Source organism: Melozone crissalis, unplaced genomic scaffold, assembly GCF_028551555.1.
Source record: "Melozone crissalis strain CALT ecotype California unplaced genomic scaffold, PUWL_Pcris_2 ptg000042l_1, whole genome shotgun sequence".
Classification (NCBI taxonomy): Eukaryota; Metazoa; Chordata; class Aves; order Passeriformes; family Passerellidae; genus Melozone; species Melozone crissalis.
In genome coordinates, this window is record NW_026535820.1 from 2,587,644 (window position 1) to 2,606,203 (window position 18,560).

Sequence of the window (18,560 nt, forward strand, 5' to 3'; positions counted from 1 at the left end):
ATAAACATGAATTAGTACATATTTAATTTGATATTTACAGTGATCTTAAAGCAATAGGCTATGTATTCAATGCTCAGCTTCTTTGTACACTAATCCCTCCATGTTTCAGCTTATCAGCATGGCTCCTTTGATTTTTGAAAGAGTTGTACAGTTAAAACTCTGCAGAACTCTGATAATTTAGACATATAAATCCAGAACTCTGCATCCTAGCAGAAGTACCCATGATTGTCCCCAATAGCAGTATTTTAAATTTCTTTTTTAATGTATTTAGTAATGTGTTAGAAATTGTTTCCTTTGCCTAACACTATAATATATTGCTCCATCCTTCAGTTTTATACAGGCAGAATTCCCACTGGCATTCTGCTTAAGGACTTCAAGAACAGGCATAAATGTTTTGTACTCTGAACCTTCACAGAGAGATGCTATCTGCGCAAGACTTAGAGCAAAAATATCACTACAAGACTTACGTCCTCCACCTTGAAAGGGTTAAAAGAAGTAAGATAAGGAATAGGTTTTTTGTTCCTTGCATTACTGTACAAGGTATGTCTCAGACATCAGAGCAGCAAAGCACACGACCAAAACCCTACTAGTTCCTCAATTTAAATAAATTTCAGCTGGTGATCCAAACAGGAAGATATCTAGATAATGGCAAATCAGCACAAAATATTCAAGCTGGGCTTCTGATCCTCCATCAATGCACAGCAATTTGCTTTTGTTCATACCAGTATAAAGTCAGGGTTACTGGTTAAGTAAGGGTTAAGTGAAATAAAGCTACCTGCAGTAAGCTTAATCATTCCACTGACTTAGGAGTAAGTCTAGTGCTGTCTGTACTGTCTTCATTATATGTAACACCAACTTAAGAGTAAATTCACTGTAGAAATATGCAGTATATAGAGTTTGGTCCAAACTACAAAACACAACTTTCCAAAGGTTATCGAGAATTTATTGCTTAAATGATTTTATGTGGGTTAACTTGGGGAATGCAATGGGAACAATTTAATCTTTGGCTACATATTGCTTTTTTATGCAATACCACTGATGAAAATGGCAAAATTCACTTGAATAAGTGATTTATCAAAGAGCTACATGGGCTGAAGAGAGTAGCCATGCTAGAGATCTATGTCTACATTAGCGAGTCATGCAATAGGAGGAGATTTGTTGAGGACAACAGTTTGTACTGACAGTTTACACTATTGGGGTACAAATTTTGGACTCGCTCTCATCTGGTATCAGGGCCTGAATGCTTTATCCTGCCTGCAGCATAGCTGGCGCCCTCGTGGAAGAAGTTTTCTGGTTCAACTTCACCTAAAAGCAGTCCAATTTCCATGGTGCAGGATTGCTTGGTTATGTGAATCAAAGCATGAGAAGTGAGGCTAGCTGAGAGATCCATGTCAAGAGATCTCTCCTGATTTTCTCTAAGATGCCAGTGTAAACTTAACCATAGACTTCCAGATTTAGAAGTGTACATTATTCCTGCTGATGCTAAATATGTATTTAAATAGTTATTTGAGTTAAAGAATTACCCTAATGAAATCAATTACACAGACTGCTGTTAGATTATTGGTTTATGTGAATCACAGGACTACAGTTGATGTCTAAGGTAATGACAGGTCACCATTCTGTTTAGTTGATAGGTATAACTAGGAAAATCATCTTTTTTGGATTAAATGTAAGCTAATATCATGTTTTTTAATTACTTTCAAGTAAAAAGAGCAGTAATATTTGTGTGCTACTTCCTTGTTTCACAGAGGTATTCATCAGGATCTGCATTAGGTGTTATAAAAGAAAACTAAACATCAATCAATATTAATATAGGATTAGAAAGTATCACTGCTGTTTTGGAAAAAATCTCCATATTACTAAAGGGTAATGATTCCTAAATATCATAACTCAGCATTTAAAAAATACTGTTTAAACCTGGAACAAAATAAATACAAAGACAAGTACATTACCCCACCTGCAGATGTCCCATGGTGTATGATCACTGAACAAGAAACCATCACACAATGCAAAGAAAATTTTTTCTTTCATTTTTGCCTGCCAGTTACCAAACCTTCCTTTGTTAAGGAAACTGACAGAGAACAACTGATCTGTTTTAGAAAGCATTTCAGCTGGAGTTAAAGCTGAGCACCTCTAATAAAACCAGGCTGGACAAAATACAAATATTCACACCTAGACCAATGGCTCTCTTAACAGCATTTACCAATCAAACTGCTTTTAAGAATGTTCTTGCAAGAACACTGAAAACTCCTGTGTGAAGGATGGGTACACTGTGGGGACACTGGAGAATTCAGAGCACTTTGCAACTAGAAAACAGGGAGAAGTGACACTCAGTTCTTGTACCTTGGTTAAAATGCAGCATCTGGCCATTTGCACCACACTCCCAAAACACTTTCCTGACAAACAAGACGTTCCTGTCAACTTGTTGGGTGGGCTGCCTTCTGACCACTCCCAAGAAGAAGAAAAGATTGATATTGGGGAGGAAATGGGAAGAGATCCAAAGATTAATAAAGACACCAACACGTGATATCTTATTTTTCAGGAAAGTCTTCTGAAAAATTATTAAATATCAGATATTCATGTGGCAGGCGAGTGGGTAATGGCATCACTGAACCTGTTGGTTCTAGGTTAAAATTACGATGGAGGAGTGGAATTAAATCTTTTGCTACTGGCATTTTTACCTCATTTAGTGTGAACAAGGATTCTTTTACATGTGTTTTATTACATCTCTTTTTATATAGTACACTAAAACATGCCTTGTTTACTTACAGTTTTCTGCCCTTCTTTCCCCCTTTGTTGTGTTTGTATTTCTTGCTTGATCTGTGCTGGCTACTTAGAAAAAAAAAGGCAAAAGGCATATTTGTTGAATTATTTTGCTTCTAATATATATTTTTATGATCAAAATATATATTTTCTATCCAAGTTATTAAAAATTATTTGAAACAAAAAGCCAATCAGTTAAACCCTGGACATATTTGCCAGTCTGACTATCTGCAATAGAGAGTCAAGAAAACAACTGTCGTTTTTACTGGACTGTGGTTTGGAGATAAGGTTGAAGCAGTTAATGAATAAATTGAAGGTAAACCATGAAGGAAACAGAAGCTCAGTCAACATGAAGGGGAAGAGGTCTACTTTTAAAAGAACTCATTGTTTTTCAAGGAATACAAATACATTGCCCAGTATTACCTGATAGGAAATTACTCATGGAAGCCAATTATCATTTAGATTTATGAGTGTTATAGGCAAAAATACAATTGTCTTTACACATTTTGGGTTACATAATAGTGTGCTAAAAGGCTCTTCATGTCCATTGCTCTAGTGTTAGATCAGATATCACCTCTCTAGCATCACTAATGTTTGAATTTTGAGACCAATTGTGAAGTCAGGACACAGTGCTTTAGATTGCTGCATTAGCACAGAGGCTTCTATAATCTATACAATGTAGCATTAAAAGGCCTTTTGTGTATTCTTTAAAAAAGTGTATTTTATATAAATTCGGTAGTGCAAAAACTTCCTACAACTTGCTACATTCTTTACATGACATATTTCCCCTGTAAACAGCTTTCCTGTAGGAACTTCCTTTGCAGTTTGTGCGATATATTATTCCCCCCTACCCTCTATGCCCCACCCAGATTTGGATTTATGTGATTATTACTCAAAAGCTCTTCTAATTACTCTGTGGAATTTTTTTAAATATGTGCATTTGGTTTCATCATTGAAAAGGAATTAAAACTTCGATTCACAATTCTGCAGTTAGTAAAAAATATAAAAAATAGATCAATTGCAAAGCTATCTCCCTGAACATTCTTCATTTTCCAGTGATGCAAGGAGTCAGACCCCTTTCAGGTGCACAAAGGAGTCACTTCTTCCTAAGACGCCTTAGGCTGTTTTGAAACTGCCCAGGAGGCATTAGAGACTGACTCCAGAACTCAGACACATTCTCCCCTTACTGTGGTGAATGGGTAATAAGTCTGAAATGGCTTCAAATTTGTAGAAAACCAGAAAAATATACTTGTGTAGTTTTGCATAATTTGCTGCATATCAACGCATGATGAATGAAAGGATCCCGGCCTGCACTTCTAATACCTGCTCTACTGGATAGAAAGCTAGGTCCAGTCTGCAACTGCTCAAAAAGATGTTTTAATCAGGAATTATACAAGTTTGGTATTCAGAGGTGGATCTTGTATATGCAGTCAAGACTGGAAAAACCACATTTCTAAACCTGTGCTTCTGGAAATAGTTTTCAGCATAGACAAAAGTAGATAACAAAATTATACCAAAAGCACTTCTAAAGCTTAATCATTTTGCTTCCAGTATTTCAAAAAAATAAAGCATCTGTTAATAAAGTGAATTGCATTTCTTTCAAAATAAATGTGCTTCTCTGAAAACATTTAAAATACAGCAGCAAATAAGGGCCTGATCTTTCATCAGATTTATATAATTAAAGCTCCAGTTGATTTTCAGCAAGAGAGAGAGACTATTGTTTTTCTCATTTAGATTTCAGTCAGTACCTTTTCCCACCAGACTCCCATTGGCTTCAGGGGAAAATCATTTGCACAAGAATCGAGGCCTTGACTTTACTCCTTTGAAATTTGTAGTGATTGTAATGGGCCGGAATCAGGTTTGCATGAGCTTTAGCTCAGGAGATCTTTAGGAATGAAATCTCTGTTCCTGCAGTCGGTTCCCTATGGCTGGACTCCTCCCTTTCCATCAAGTGTCATAGGTCTAAGGGGCTTTTCCAAAGTGTAAGGGTCACCTGGGAGAAAAAGCACACAGAAGAAACATGACAGACCTCAGTCTTGCCAGAACAACATTATTGTCATGAATGGGAATTTTCTGTGGATCCAGAGCATGTGACCAGGTCCCATTTGGTCTCAATCAGGACTTCAATAGTTCACTAGGATGAAAAGGCAGATCAAACAGGCCCATGTGATTTCATAAAACTGCACATAGAAAATACAAACCAACAATTCAGGCATATAAAAATTGACTGGCATTTAGTTTTAGTCACCAAAAATATCTAGAAACTAAAAAATAAATGTAGAAGAGTAATGACTATAAAATATTAAAGAACTAAGTTTGGGGACAGTGAGACACAACATGATTGAAAAGTGTTACGCAGAATACAATATAAATACATAAAACTGAATGCAGCAACAAGTTGACATGAACTGCAATTAAAGACAAAAAAATAATTTTTATTTTGAGAATTAATGACCAGACATTGTTTGAAAAAAAAAAAAGACGTATTCTCAGGTATTGAAATGACTGAAGAGACACCTCAATATTATCTTGTTACAGAAATAAGAAATCTGATGGAAATATAGAAAACTTTTTTTAAAAAAACCCATCTAAATGATTGTGCTGTGCTCATTGTTTGGCCCAGCCATCAGGATCAATATTTTGGGGCTCTTCAAACTTGACTCTTTTCTATGTGCCAGACTTGATTAAGGTCTGTGGCATTGGCCCAGCCATTTAAGCAAAGGGCCATGTTGTAATAAAAATGGTTATTCCTTTGCCCTAAATGCATTAGGTGCCTGGTTGTTACATATTCAAGTGACATAAAAAGACTCAAGGAAAAATTAACCTACTAACCTAGGATAAGTAGAAGCCTGCTGTTCCAAACCATGCATTGATTGGTCTGTTTTCCCTACCAAAAAAAAACCCACAAAAAACCACCCGAAAAACCAAAAAAAAAAAAAAAAACCAAAAAAAAACCCCCCAAACAAAACAAAGGGAACATTTTCTAGGGCATGTCTGTTTAATTGCTTACATTTGCTTATGATTAGAATTTGTGAACTGAATAAACTTTCTATCATTTAGGGAATTAAAGCACTCTAGAAGCTTTAAAAAATATTTTGTAGCATAAGAAGCTATGGATTCTAGTTAAAATAAAGATAGCTTTTTCGAGACAGTGGTTAGATGGGTACTTTGTAATGAAGGCTTTGGTTCAGCATCTTTCTTTTACAAAGCTGGAGAAATCAGAGAAATGAAAGATGCTTAGGTAGTTGTCAGTGGAATGACATATTTCTTTATTTAAGTAGAATGGAAATTCCTGTACTCCATTTCAGAACAGCTATGGAAGGATGGGTTGAGGCAAAGTTGGTGAGTCAAGTGATATCTTCTGTCAGTCCAAATGATTGAACTGAAAAAACACAAACAAACTTTGGGGTATGGAAGACCTGAGGCAAATCACATGTAGTGAAGGCTTTTCTTCTCCAGCCATATGATTTATGATAACAAAAGGTATCACTTTCCCCTACAAACTATGTCTCTTATGTCCTTACAGCTTAACAGCTTCAACAACATTGCCTTTACTGAAGTATGTGCACTGCATGGAGAACAAAAGGTAAAAGATTGAAGATCAAGTAGAAGCAAATAGTGTTAAATCAAAGGAAAACTAAGAGTTTGGGAAATATTTTTTTAATACCAAGTTATATTCTATGAGGTTGAAAACTTTTGGATATATCTGAATAGCCATTTGGCACTGTTTATTGCCACAGAAATAACTATGATTTCTAAATTTTAAAATGGAACTTTTTTTTTTCTCAGTTATGAAATGTTGGCAATTCTCTATAAAAATATCAAATGTTTCAAGTTCTGGTCATTAAATCTTTGCTTTCTCTCACAGGATCATTAATTAAACTGACAAATGCAATAACTGAAGTTCTGCAAGTAAAAAAAAAAAAAAACCCATCATGATTTATAACACAGATAAACTAAAATACTGTAGTTCTTAATTAACAGATATACTCATGAGCTTTTTAACAGAAAGCAAGATACGTGAGATGCTTTAAGTAGAAGTTGCAATTTTGCAACATAAGTCTGTACAAAACCTCCAGGCAGCACGCTGTGAAGGAAGTACCTGTGTCCCAGGAAATGCTTTTTCCATAAATCCTTGTTAACAGTAGCTTTCCCCCCAACCCCAAACTATTTACAAGTATATGCATTTTGCAAGCTCAAAGCACCTTGTTTCACATCCTTATGAATGCATGCATTGACATTTCATCCTTTCATGTGCAAATTCTAAAATTCATTGTAACTGAGGGAAAAAAGAAAGTTTAAGAGTTCAAAACCTGTCTACAATCATAAGTGAAAGGATCAAAAATGTCAGATGTTGCAGACCACTGGCTCCTAATAAAGCTCTCTTTATTGTATTCACCATTCTTGAGTAATTTTTTCCCCTGTTTTTTCAGTTTGTTACAAAAGCAGTCTTTTTCTTTTAAATTAAACAGTATTTAAACTAAACAACTCTTCATGCCATGCAAAAATAACATTTTATGCACTTTTGTTGAGGCTTTCCATGTTTTAGTTCATAGGCATTACTAACTGTGTTTTAAGAAAAGATATTTTTATTGCTTCTGTAACTAGTCACATGCTAGTTTCACGTGTAGGACAATAACCAGTTTCTCCTGGACTTGAATGAATTTCTGGAGCAAATAAATGGTTTTCCATTTTGTGACCTTCTTGATTATTGTCTGGCTTTACCTCACCCACAGCATGGTAAATGTCTTGAGTACAGTTGTGGCTCATGCTTTTGGGTGAAGAGCTGACCTGTGGCTCCCCTGGTAAATTGTTGCCATCACTGTGTTTATCCCCACAGCAATTTGTCTTGATATCCTGTTTTTTCTCGTGTTTCATACCGTGTAACTCCATAAACTCTTCTTCCTCTCCAGTGTCTATTTCAGTGAAGCTCCTCCTCTCTTTTGAAGGGAAAGTGAAAATTTTTTGTTTGGGAAAGAGAGGGGATGATTTTTTAGCGGGTCCCTGACAAAGTGCAGGTGCGTCAGCACCAAGTACGGGCCGTTCACCCTGGGGGGAATTTTCTTCTAGGAGAATGGTGCTGATGTGCTGAGGGGTGGCCTGTGTGAAATCTGCTCCTGCTGTCACTGGCAGTGGCCTTGCGGTGCTTGGCGGAGTTTGTGGAGCGCCACCTCTATTGTCTTTAAAATTAACTTTAAGGGATCTAGATTTTAATGGGTTGCTACCTTTCAGGGAGCTTTTGGGGCTTTCCATGGCAGTGTCAAAATGAAAATGACCATGTGAAACAGTTTGGGACCCACTGCCATCAGTGATACCAGCTCTGTTGATTGGATTATAGTCAAAGGTGACATCAGTTGGAGAAAATCCTCTGTCTTTTGCAAATGGTATAAACTGAGAACTTCTTGCTCTTTGGTTTTCTTCAAGGTTAACAGCATCAGCTGGAAATCTCATTTGCAAGTGAGAGCCAGGAAACAGAGAGAGTGGAGACCTCTCTGTTTCCGTGAAGTCAGTTGCACAGCTGGCAAAACTGTCGATACTGGATGTGCTTCTCATGTCCATTACGATGTCCGCAGGCCCCGTTGGCAACGGATCCCTCTGACCTATAACTTCCTCCATTTCTATTTCTTCTTCATAACTGGGTGGCTTTGCTGACTGGTCTTGGTAACCAGCATTAAGATTAGGCTGAGACTGGGTTTTGGTAATTTCATTATACAGCATCTCCAATTTTTGGGCACTGAGGTGCTGTGGGCTGGAGGATGCTGCAGCATTATTTAATTGCTCATGGGAGTCTTGTTGACTAACTTCTTGGTACTTGTTCTCATAAGATTTGTTTGAGCTTGTTTCAGACATTGTCCTTCTGGCCCATTTCCACCGGCTTGGGGACAGGTGGCTATTATCAGATGTCTCCTTTGGGCTGAGTGGTTCTCCAAGCTTTCCTGAATCTACTGCTACATCTATCATTTCCATACTGCGAGCAAAGGCATCTTTCAGATTCATGGAGACAATACTGCCGTTTCTTTTAGCTCGCTCAAGTGCTTCTCTCCTCTTAATTGCCTTCTCCTGTCTCTTCTGCTCCTTATAAAACTCTGAGAAATTGTTCACAATAATTGGTATAGGCAGGGCAATGACCAGTACTCCAGCAATACAGCAGAGTCCTCCAACTATTTTACCTAATAAGGTCTTAGGATAAATGTCACCATATCCTACCGTAGTCATAGTGATTGTTGCCCACCAGAATGACGCAGGAATACTTGTAAATTTTGTAGCATCCTCATCCTTTTCAGCAAAGAATACAAGACTTGAAAATATCATTATTCCCATGGCTAAAAATAATATCAACAAGCCCAATTCATTGTAACTCCGCCTGAGTGTAAAGCCTAAAGACTGAAGACCCGTTGAATGTCTGGCGAGCTTAAGAATCCTTAGGATCCTCATAATTCGAAATATCTGAACGACACGTCTGACGTTTTGGAACTGCAGGACGCTTTTATTCGACTCTGTGAGGAAAATGGTGACATAGTACGGCAAGATAGCCAGTAAGTCAATGACATTTAATGGGCCTTTGAAGAACTTCCATTTATTTGGTGAGGACAGAAAACGCAAAAGATACTCCATGGTAAACCAAGCAATACACACAGCTTCAACGTGTGCTAGCTGAGGGTTGTCATTTGGCTGCCCAAATTCATCCATTTCTTGAAGTTCTGGCAACGTGTTAAGAGACAAAGCAATAGTGGACAGGACGATGAACAGAATGGACACAATGGCCAAAATCTGTAAAACAAAATAAAAATGTTTTGGTTAGACTGATACAAGTGTGCTTGTCAGGGTTTGATTAAATCCTTTCAAATACACATGTCAAATGAACACAGAGTGGTGGAAGCTGTTTTCGCTGATGTATTCATTATTTTGTTTTATTGTTCTGAATTTTGCATAGAGAAAACATTAGACTCATCTTAAACATGGTCAAAAACCTGATTGTGTTACTGCCTGCAGTAAGCCAATTCATTTCAGAAAGCAGGCCATAACTGGTCTTACCATTTTTAAATTACAATAGGAGGTGATGTTTATTAGTATAAGTCACCAAGTGAAAGATATATCATCCCTGCTAATATGCAGAACATTTTTAATTTTTTGCATTAATTGTAATTATGTAAAAGTTTACATAGTGTGGAGAATTGATTGGGGAATACTATGTGTAAGATGGTAATTCAGTACTACATAATGCACACTTCTCTAGACAGGCATACATTTACCAGCTGAAAAGTCAAGAAGAAAAAATTAAGAATAAACAGGAAGCACTATTCAGGAGACTAGTCCTGCTGAATTCTCATGTCTGGACAAATTTCAGATGATACAAGAATGGAAGGTAATGGTCCTGAATTAGGTTGAGAGTTTTTAAAATTAAGATTTTAAAAACTAAGTAGTATGAAGGTGAACTGAGTTTCTCATAATTATTAAAATGTGTAAGGAGACAAAGGCTTCCAAGAAATAAAGTTTTACTTTCTGTCTAAGGAGATAGGTTTTTATAATATATTTCGTCACTCACTTTCACAGAGTCTTAGAATGACAGAACCATAGAAACATTAGTGTCAAAAAAGATCTCCAAGACCCTCAAGTCCAATGTTTGACTGAGCACCACCATGCCAACTAAACCACAGCTCTAAGTGCCACATCACTTTCTTGAATGCTTCAAGACCTACTGACTCCTTAGGCAGCCATTCAAATGCCTGATAAGCCTTTGAGTGAAGAAATTCTTCCTGATATTCAACCTGAACCTCCCCTGGCACAGCTTGAGGCCATATCCTTTCATCCTGCCACTCGTTGCCTGGGAGAACAGGCTCTCCTCCACATGGACACAGCCTCCTTTCAGGCAGTTGTAGAGTGTAATAAATTCTCTCCTGAGCCTCCTTTTATCCAGGCTGAACAACTCCAGCTCCCTCACCTGCTCACCATAACACTTGCGAGCTGCTCTGTGCTCCAGACCCTGCCAGCTGGATGCAGAACCCTTCACCACCACTCCCTGGACCCAGCATCCAGCCAGTCCTGAACCCAGTGAAGAGTGCCCCTGTCCAAGCTGTGGGCTGCCAGTTTTGGACAATGCTGTGGGAGATGGTATCAAAGGCTTTACTGGAGGTAGACAGCATCCACAGCCTTTCCCTCAGCCACTAGGCAGGTCTCCTGGTCACAGAAAAAGATCAGGCTGGTCAGACAGGACCTAAACCCATTGTGGCTGAGCCTGATCCTCTGGTTGTCCTGTTCATGGTGGGTGATTGCACTTAAGATAATCTGTCCCATAACCTTCCCCAGCATTGAGGTCAGCTGAGAGGCCTCTAGTTCCCCGGACCATTCCTCTGAACCTTCTTGTAGATGTGTGCCACATTGGCCAACCTCCAATCGTCTGTTCTTGAGCTCTACACAGTTGAAACACTCCCTAAAGTGTAGACCCCTCTGCCACACCTCTCCTTCCTCATCTGTTCCATCTGAAGGGCTTATAACCATCCATTGCCACTCTCCATTCTTGTGAGTGCTCCCCTGGTGCCAACTACACCACAGCTCTCCTGCTGCTCGATGGCTTCCAGCTCCCCAAACTGTGTTCATCCATGCATGTGCACTTCAGGTGGGCTGCTCATTTCACTCCCAGCACCAGCATGCTCCCCCCAGGCTCATCTCTAGTCAGCCTGGTCCTATTCTCTTCCCCCTTCAAACCTAGTTTAAAGCCCTCTCAATCAGTACTGCTACAATACTTTTCCCCCTTTTTTCCCCCACCTGTCTCCTGCAGGCCTGGTTCTGTAAAAATGGCCCTATGATGGAAAAAAGACACTCTGATAAAGTTCAGACATCTCTGTACCTCACAGCCTTCCACTCTGCCTGGAATAGCTGGTCATTGCCTTTTTCAGAACCAATATTATCAGAAAAATATTAATATCAAAGAACCTCATGGCTTTACCAGAAAGTTTATTTATTTACACTCTAAGGAATATAAGCAACTTTGAGACAGTGAGCAAAGTGTTAAAATGATATAAAAATTATTAAAACATTTGGAAAAAAGATATTATTTTGGTTGGAAGTCCTAATTAAATCCAGGGTTTTATTAAAAATACTAAAATAAATCATTTTCTGTTTAAAAGATCAGTTTAAGCTCATTCACAAAAGCATTTACTTTCATGTCTCAGAAATGGAACTGTTAAATCCATTTGGTGATGTTCCAAGGATGCATTAGGTCTGACAAAATTGCTGGAACACCCAAGAAGAATGAAATGAAGCTAAGAAGAATGCAAGTGTGAAGAGTGTATGCAGACAGACTGGTCACAGTGGTGATAGAGGCTCTAGAGATAGAAAGGCCACCTCACTGTAGCTTTGAGAAAAACAGCAATAAACTTGTTTAATCTATGGGTTACCAAGTGGATATTCAGTTCTTTAAGCACAAACAGAAATTGCTCATGGTGTGGTGTGTATTTGGCATAATGTTGTACTTAGGTACTATCTTTGGCCTTCTTCAGCTACTAATGGTACAGAACAGGCAGGCAGGTATCACCTTTCATATTCTAAAGTATTCAAGCATATTTATTTGAATTTTTCTCTACCAGTGCTGCTTCTGTCCTTTCTTTTGTTTAGTTTTTTTTTTCCTTTTCCCTAACTATTTTTATTGGAGACATAAGATACCTTCATTTCTTCTGCCAAATGAGTTATGGACCATCTGTCTTCATCCTTTGTACAGCCAATTCAGAACACATCCTTAGGTTAACCCATCCTATTTAGAAAGGCTATACATTCATTTAAACCTTCTGCTACCAACATCAGCAAAAGAAGCCAATCTTAGTAAAGAATGAGAGCAATAACAGTGCATATGTAGGCAGGGCTGATTTATGAAATTTGTAGCTAGGACGGAGGCAGACTAAAGACAACACTATAAGAGGGCAACAACTACCTTTCAAACTGTGGAAGTTGCCTGTATCAGATTTCTGTATTAAAGTTGGAAACTTGAATAAGGTGTGCTGGGTTACCCACTTCACCTAAATGACTGTGAAACAGCTAATGCAGGCTTGACTCCTCTAAAATACTCAGTAACATAATTATACTTTTTGAATTTATGGAACAAATGAACAAGGCACAGGTCTGAACAGTTGAGCTTCCAGTTTCTGTCAAGCTGATGGAGCCTCATTGGGGCCAGAATCAGAATGCAAATAACAGGATTAGTAAAAGCTGCATAATACCAGGACCAAATTACTTGACATGCATTGTTCTTAAAAAAAAAATAATAGTAAGAATGTATCTGCCCAACTGTCATAAAACTGATTTTAATTAGGAACCACTGGCATTTCAGTCTGTCATAAGGGATTTATTTTATGCCTAAATGTCTACCAGCATACAAAAGATCCTAGAAAAGAGGTGAGTTAGTGAATAGCACCCTCTCTTGCACTATGTGACATTGCTAAAACTCCATGCATTTTGGGTGTTTTATTGAAAACAAGCATCCATCTGTTTGTTCCAGCCATTCCTTCATGTACTGCTAACACAAGCCTGAACTCCCCCAGCTCTTTTAATATAATATGCAGTACAGCAAGCCTGGAACCTTAAGTGATTTATACATATAATCTATAAGCATGAGTCTGTTCTTAGTGAAAAAATTTACAGCAAAGTAAAGTAGTTTAGTTTCTTCTAATGTAAGAATCTCAAGCTTTTATTTGTTTGGGACTTTGTTGTGTAATTAAAGCAGTGCATCATTCCACACACAGTATGTTTTAATTATTGCAATTGATTAAATTTCACAACTCATTAGGCAAAAAAATGCCAGGGGAAAACTTGGAAGAGAAAGAGTAGCTATGAGAAAAAGAAGAAAAGAAGAACTCCCTATTCTGAGTCTACATAAAGAATACTTTGCAGATATTACTATGCTGGTAAATTCTCATAGAACAGATGCAGATTGTATTAACAGAAGCACAGAATTTATAAGAAAGACCTGTAGCAAACTGCTAGGCTGCTTATGCTGATACAGAAAAGTAAAGAAACCACCCCTGACTGAATTTTTCCCAGCAGAGTTTCCTGTTTATCATGTAATATTTTTTAAACTATGTTCTGGACTGAAATGCCTGGAAAATTTGCACACTCCAAGTCATTAATCTATGACCACAGTTCTTGACATAATATTTTTAACCTGAATTTCAGAATATACTCTGTTAAATGACATATTCTGGCAGGTTATGTCATTTAGCTATGGTACTACAAATGCATATAAAAATCCAGATCCTCTTAATCTTTAAAAACGTTTCCTTGTCAATGACATTTTTTTCTAAAAGAATGGACAGATTTTGAGTTTTTTTCCTATGGGCTGGATATGAGGCATTTGAATCTGTTGATGCAATGAATAGAAAAACATTCCCTGGGTTAATGATGCAGTCTTAACAGCCTCTGCCAGATGGTGTTATTTTACTTTTTGGGTGCAAGGAATGGTAGCAATCTCCTGAAAATTTAGTTGTTTCCCAGTATTAAATTGCCACTAAAAAATGGCTTTTTTTTCCCTGTGCACCCCCTCATTGCTTATTACTGCCAGCAGTGTGAGGAATTCTGCATAAAATGAGCATGCAACTGAGGCAGAAAATAAAGGTGAAATAGAATAGCCTTCAAATTTTGCCTTGCTATTCTGCAACAACTGATACGATACGTGAAATTATATGCTGCATGAAAAGACTTCTGCTATAACTGACAAGCCATTGTAATTTTTATGTGCAGCAGAGAAAAAGTATGCATCAGGTACACATTAAAATATAGCTGCTGAGGGGAATTTCCATTGAGCCCTACTGATCAGCCAGTACAGTATGTTTGATAAATATAGGTTTCAGTCTGCAATTCACTAAGACTGTGTTAGCAATAGTGTTTCCTCAGTCTTTTTTTTTTCCCAGGGTAGGATCTAGGGTAGGATCTAGACCATTTAATAATAGACAGCAGTATAGTCTCATACTTTTGAGATTTCTAACCTCCACAGACAATGAAAATTATCAGGCTGTCACATATTCTTCCCTTTCTGTGTTGAAATTTATGATATTGTCTTCACATAAGATACACCCTGGCAGTATCTTTAACTCTGCCTTCAGAAAATCTCAGAAAAAATTGCTGTTGTTCAGCTTTTGAAAGGCTTCTGGAGAACTGTATCGACTTTCTTGGGTATTTAGCTATATATTCTCAGAAGCATCTGTTCTTGGGAAAGAGGTGTCTAAATTTGAGCAGATAGATGTCTGGAGTTGTTCTAGGTTCTTCAGGTCAACCTGAGAGCTACCAAGTGCTATAGCCTGCAGGTCATGCTGGATCTTGCATAAAGTTTGTGGCATTCACATACTCTTTGAACAGAGAGAGACATAATTCTCTCTCCCAGGATTTTTCCTGGGTAAGGCAGTGAGAAAGCTCAGAGAGAGAAGAGAAAACAATTTTTATCTATATTTGCTGCACCTGTTGTTTGGCACATATAGAATGTGCTATGGAGATTGTTTACCAAAAGGGATTTGTTAATTGGCCACTGGTGATGGTTGTTTGGATTGATGGACCAATTAGGTCAAAGCAGCTGGGTCCTGACTGTCTGGTAAGTGTTCTGGGTTTTTCTTGAGTAGTATAGCAGAGTATAGTATTAGTATAGTATGTAATATAACATAGTATAGCTGAATAAAGCAATTGTTCCGCCTTCTGAACCACGGAGTCATTCCCTGGGGGTCGCCTTGCGTCAATAGAAGTGTCCTTAGCTTGTAGCACAGAGCTCCCAGCTCTGGCCAGACAATCCACAGACTCACAGCCACGCTGGCAGGAGCAGAAGGTCACATAATGGATGCTTTCATTTTTCTGAGGGAGTAAGCCCATGACAGTGGAAGACATTTTGGGAGGTTTGATGAGGAGTTTATAGAAATTAGTTTACTTCAGCAGCATCCTTTACTGTCAGGTGTCTTCAGATTGTGATATTGAGTTTGCAACTGAATGGACAGAAAGTCTTGCTGAGTAAGAGTGCTGTCTTGTACATCTGTCTAAATCTGTGTGCATTCTGTGCTTGACATCTGGGACTTTCCAAATGAGACGTACATTGGAGAAGAAAAGACAACACTACAAATTGAGCCGCCTTGCAACTAAGTATTACTACATGAGGAATTTTAAGCTTAGTCAGGACATCAGTCTGTAGACATTTAGGAGAAGAGGCCATTAAAATATTCTTCTGTGATGCAAAGGATGAGAAGAAGGTCATGGTACAACATCTTGCTCCCTGGTCCCTCCATGTTCTCCCTCCATTGTGTTCCTTGGTCTTCCCAGTTACAAGCATCACCTCTTGCTTCTGACCCATGCTCTATCTCATGCTGCTTTGCAGAGGGGACTGTGCTCAGCTCACACCTGTAATTCTGCATTGCCACGTATCAGTGTGCCATAGATCACATCATGAACAGTTCTGACAGACTTAAAATTATTTTCAATCTAAGGTTTCAACAGACCACTTCTGTATTTTCTAAATTTGAAAAAGTTCAACAAAAAGCAAGACATTTTGCTACAGTCCTTTACTGGCTAATGCTCTTTTTTAACATATGTCCTTGGCCATGGGACATAAAAAATGAGACAAATAGAAATGAATCCTACTTGGATTTACTCCAAACTAGAGCACAATGGAGCTATGGCAAACCTTAAGCATGCCAAATCTAAGCAATCTCATTAGTCCTGAAACACTGAGAATTATCTAAGAAGTATATGTTTGCAAATGTTCCTTGTTTTAAGCGGTGGAAAAATTAATTTCCAGTTACTAAAAATTTAATTTTTGGAACCCAAGAGAGGGGAATAATTTAACAGAACAGCATAAATTTAGTGCAGCTTGCAGCTCTGTCACTGTTGCCCTTTCAGGAGCACATCTGATTATAACTCTGGCAGCCTGTGTGATGACTGAACAGCTTCTCTCTGCTGCTCTCCATCTCCTTCCTTGATGACATTATTTAGAATTCCGACTTGTCCTTTTCCCCCTTTTCCTAGATTAGTATTAATATTAATGTTTTTAAGGACTTGATTTGACTGTACTTCATTGCTCTTTCAGGGATATTCATTAAGCCTCACATTAACTACATATATGAAGGTTGAACTCTCAGTGTTATGTTTATTCAGTGTCTAAGGGATGCAGTCTTTTCTTTTGGTCTCTTTGCACTGTGATGACTCTCACTTAAAAAGCTTGGTTTAGAAATACTCATTTAGGAGGTTTTCACTAAAGATTTCATAACTAGCTCCATAAACACTCAACATACTTTTAGATATGAGAATTATCTTCTAGTTCATCAGTAGGTGAAAAAGCTCTGTCTTCACTTTATCTTCACAGACAAGCTCCTATGAAGACAGTGAATTCAAGTGCTGCTAGATGTTTATTCATGGTTCTATGAAGTTCGGTGGTGACTTAACCTAAGGAGTGACATATGTCCAGGGATGTGCAGTCCTATCAAGCTCAACCAGACTGGGAGCCAACATGTGGGACCACCTTTGTTTCTGTAACGTGGCATCCTTCAAGTCTCTGTCTGAGGAGGTTTAAGGCAGGTAGGAGTTTGCTGCCCGCCAGTTCCAGTGTGCATGGCAGGCCAGTGATGATAACATCAGCAGGATCATAATCATGGTAATTCAAGTGGAAGGCATGATAAGAGGTAGTTAAAGCTCAGATTTTGCCACAAGTTAATTCAAACTTCTCCAAACACAGCTGTAGTCAAGCAAGGTATTTTAAAACTGGCTAAGGTAGGTCTGACTGGAGAAACTGCTTCTGCCTTGGCCAAACCTTCACTTCAGAAGTTCAGTCATAAAGCTGATATACTTACTGCTTGAGAGCACTGTACAAATTCCATTTTTTCACAAAGCCTTTCCACCACTTTGTGCTGATCTTCCCATTGCATAGATGAATATTTGCCTTAGAAGACCTAGCATCTCAGAGGGAATAAACCTGTGTAGGAAAGGATGCTTTGTTCTTTGAGATTAGCAAGCATCCTTCTGGTTTAAAGTAACAGTAATAAAATGCATCTGTCCTGCAATCTGTTGCAGGTAGATTACTGTTTATTGTATTTATGCTATTAGGATAACATTAATGGAATACACCCCTCGTGCATTCTGGGGTGAGCTAACTGCATTTACTTAATGACTTGATTATTGCTTTATGGAAGGGTGGCCTTGGGGTTTCTACCACCAAGATTTTCAGCATAAGAATTTAGTTTGGGTTTGAGAATTTGATTATGGCTGAGTATCGAGGTGGTTTTGTATAAGGCAACTCCGTGGGTAATATGGCAAATGGGAACCCTGGGAATGAACTGAGTCTCTGTGAATCTGAGCACAGGAACCACTCAAGTCTCTTAAAACACTAGGGGCACATTAGGTACGCAGTAGAAAACTAAGTGCAACACTGCAAACATTTGCAAGATGTATTTACTAAATATTGCAACCAAAAAGGGATGTTGGAGACCAGAGAAATTGCAATATGCCCAAGCAATAGGCAATGGATTGCAAATGGGACTATCAGCTTGAACTTAAGCACAGAGAAAGAAGAGAAAACAAACACAGCCCTGATGAAACCTGCTATGATTCCTTATAGGGAAAAGCTGAGGTTAATTCTGAGGGCATCTGTTGGACTGGGCAAAGATGGGGAACCTTAAGTAGTCACAGATGAAGACAGTCTTCATAGTCTGGGAAGAGACAAATGTATTTCATTTAGCATCAGTGGAGACAACCTTGAATACTGAATCAGCACAGAGCTAATAAGAATTATTTTTTTTAGCATATTAAGATCCATATCAAGTCAGTTCTAATATTTTTTG

At 38.2% G+C, this 18,560-nt stretch overlaps 1 protein-coding gene across 2 annotated transcripts in view; it reads right to left on the reverse strand.

The window, feature by feature from the left end:
- Window positions 1-5,743: 5,743 nt before the first annotated feature.
- KCNB2 (potassium voltage-gated channel subfamily B member 2) overlaps window positions 5,744-18,560 on the reverse strand; it is a 182,561-nt gene continuing 169,744 nt past the window's right edge. For both annotated transcript variants that reach the window (XM_054285310.1, XM_054285309.1), the window contains one exon: window positions 5,744-9,534. In XM_054285310.1, the coding sequence (XP_054141285.1) occupies window positions 7,372-9,534 (2,163 nt within the window). In that variant the 3' untranslated portion in view covers window positions 5,744-7,371. The remainder of the gene's footprint in view (window positions 9,535-18,560) is intronic.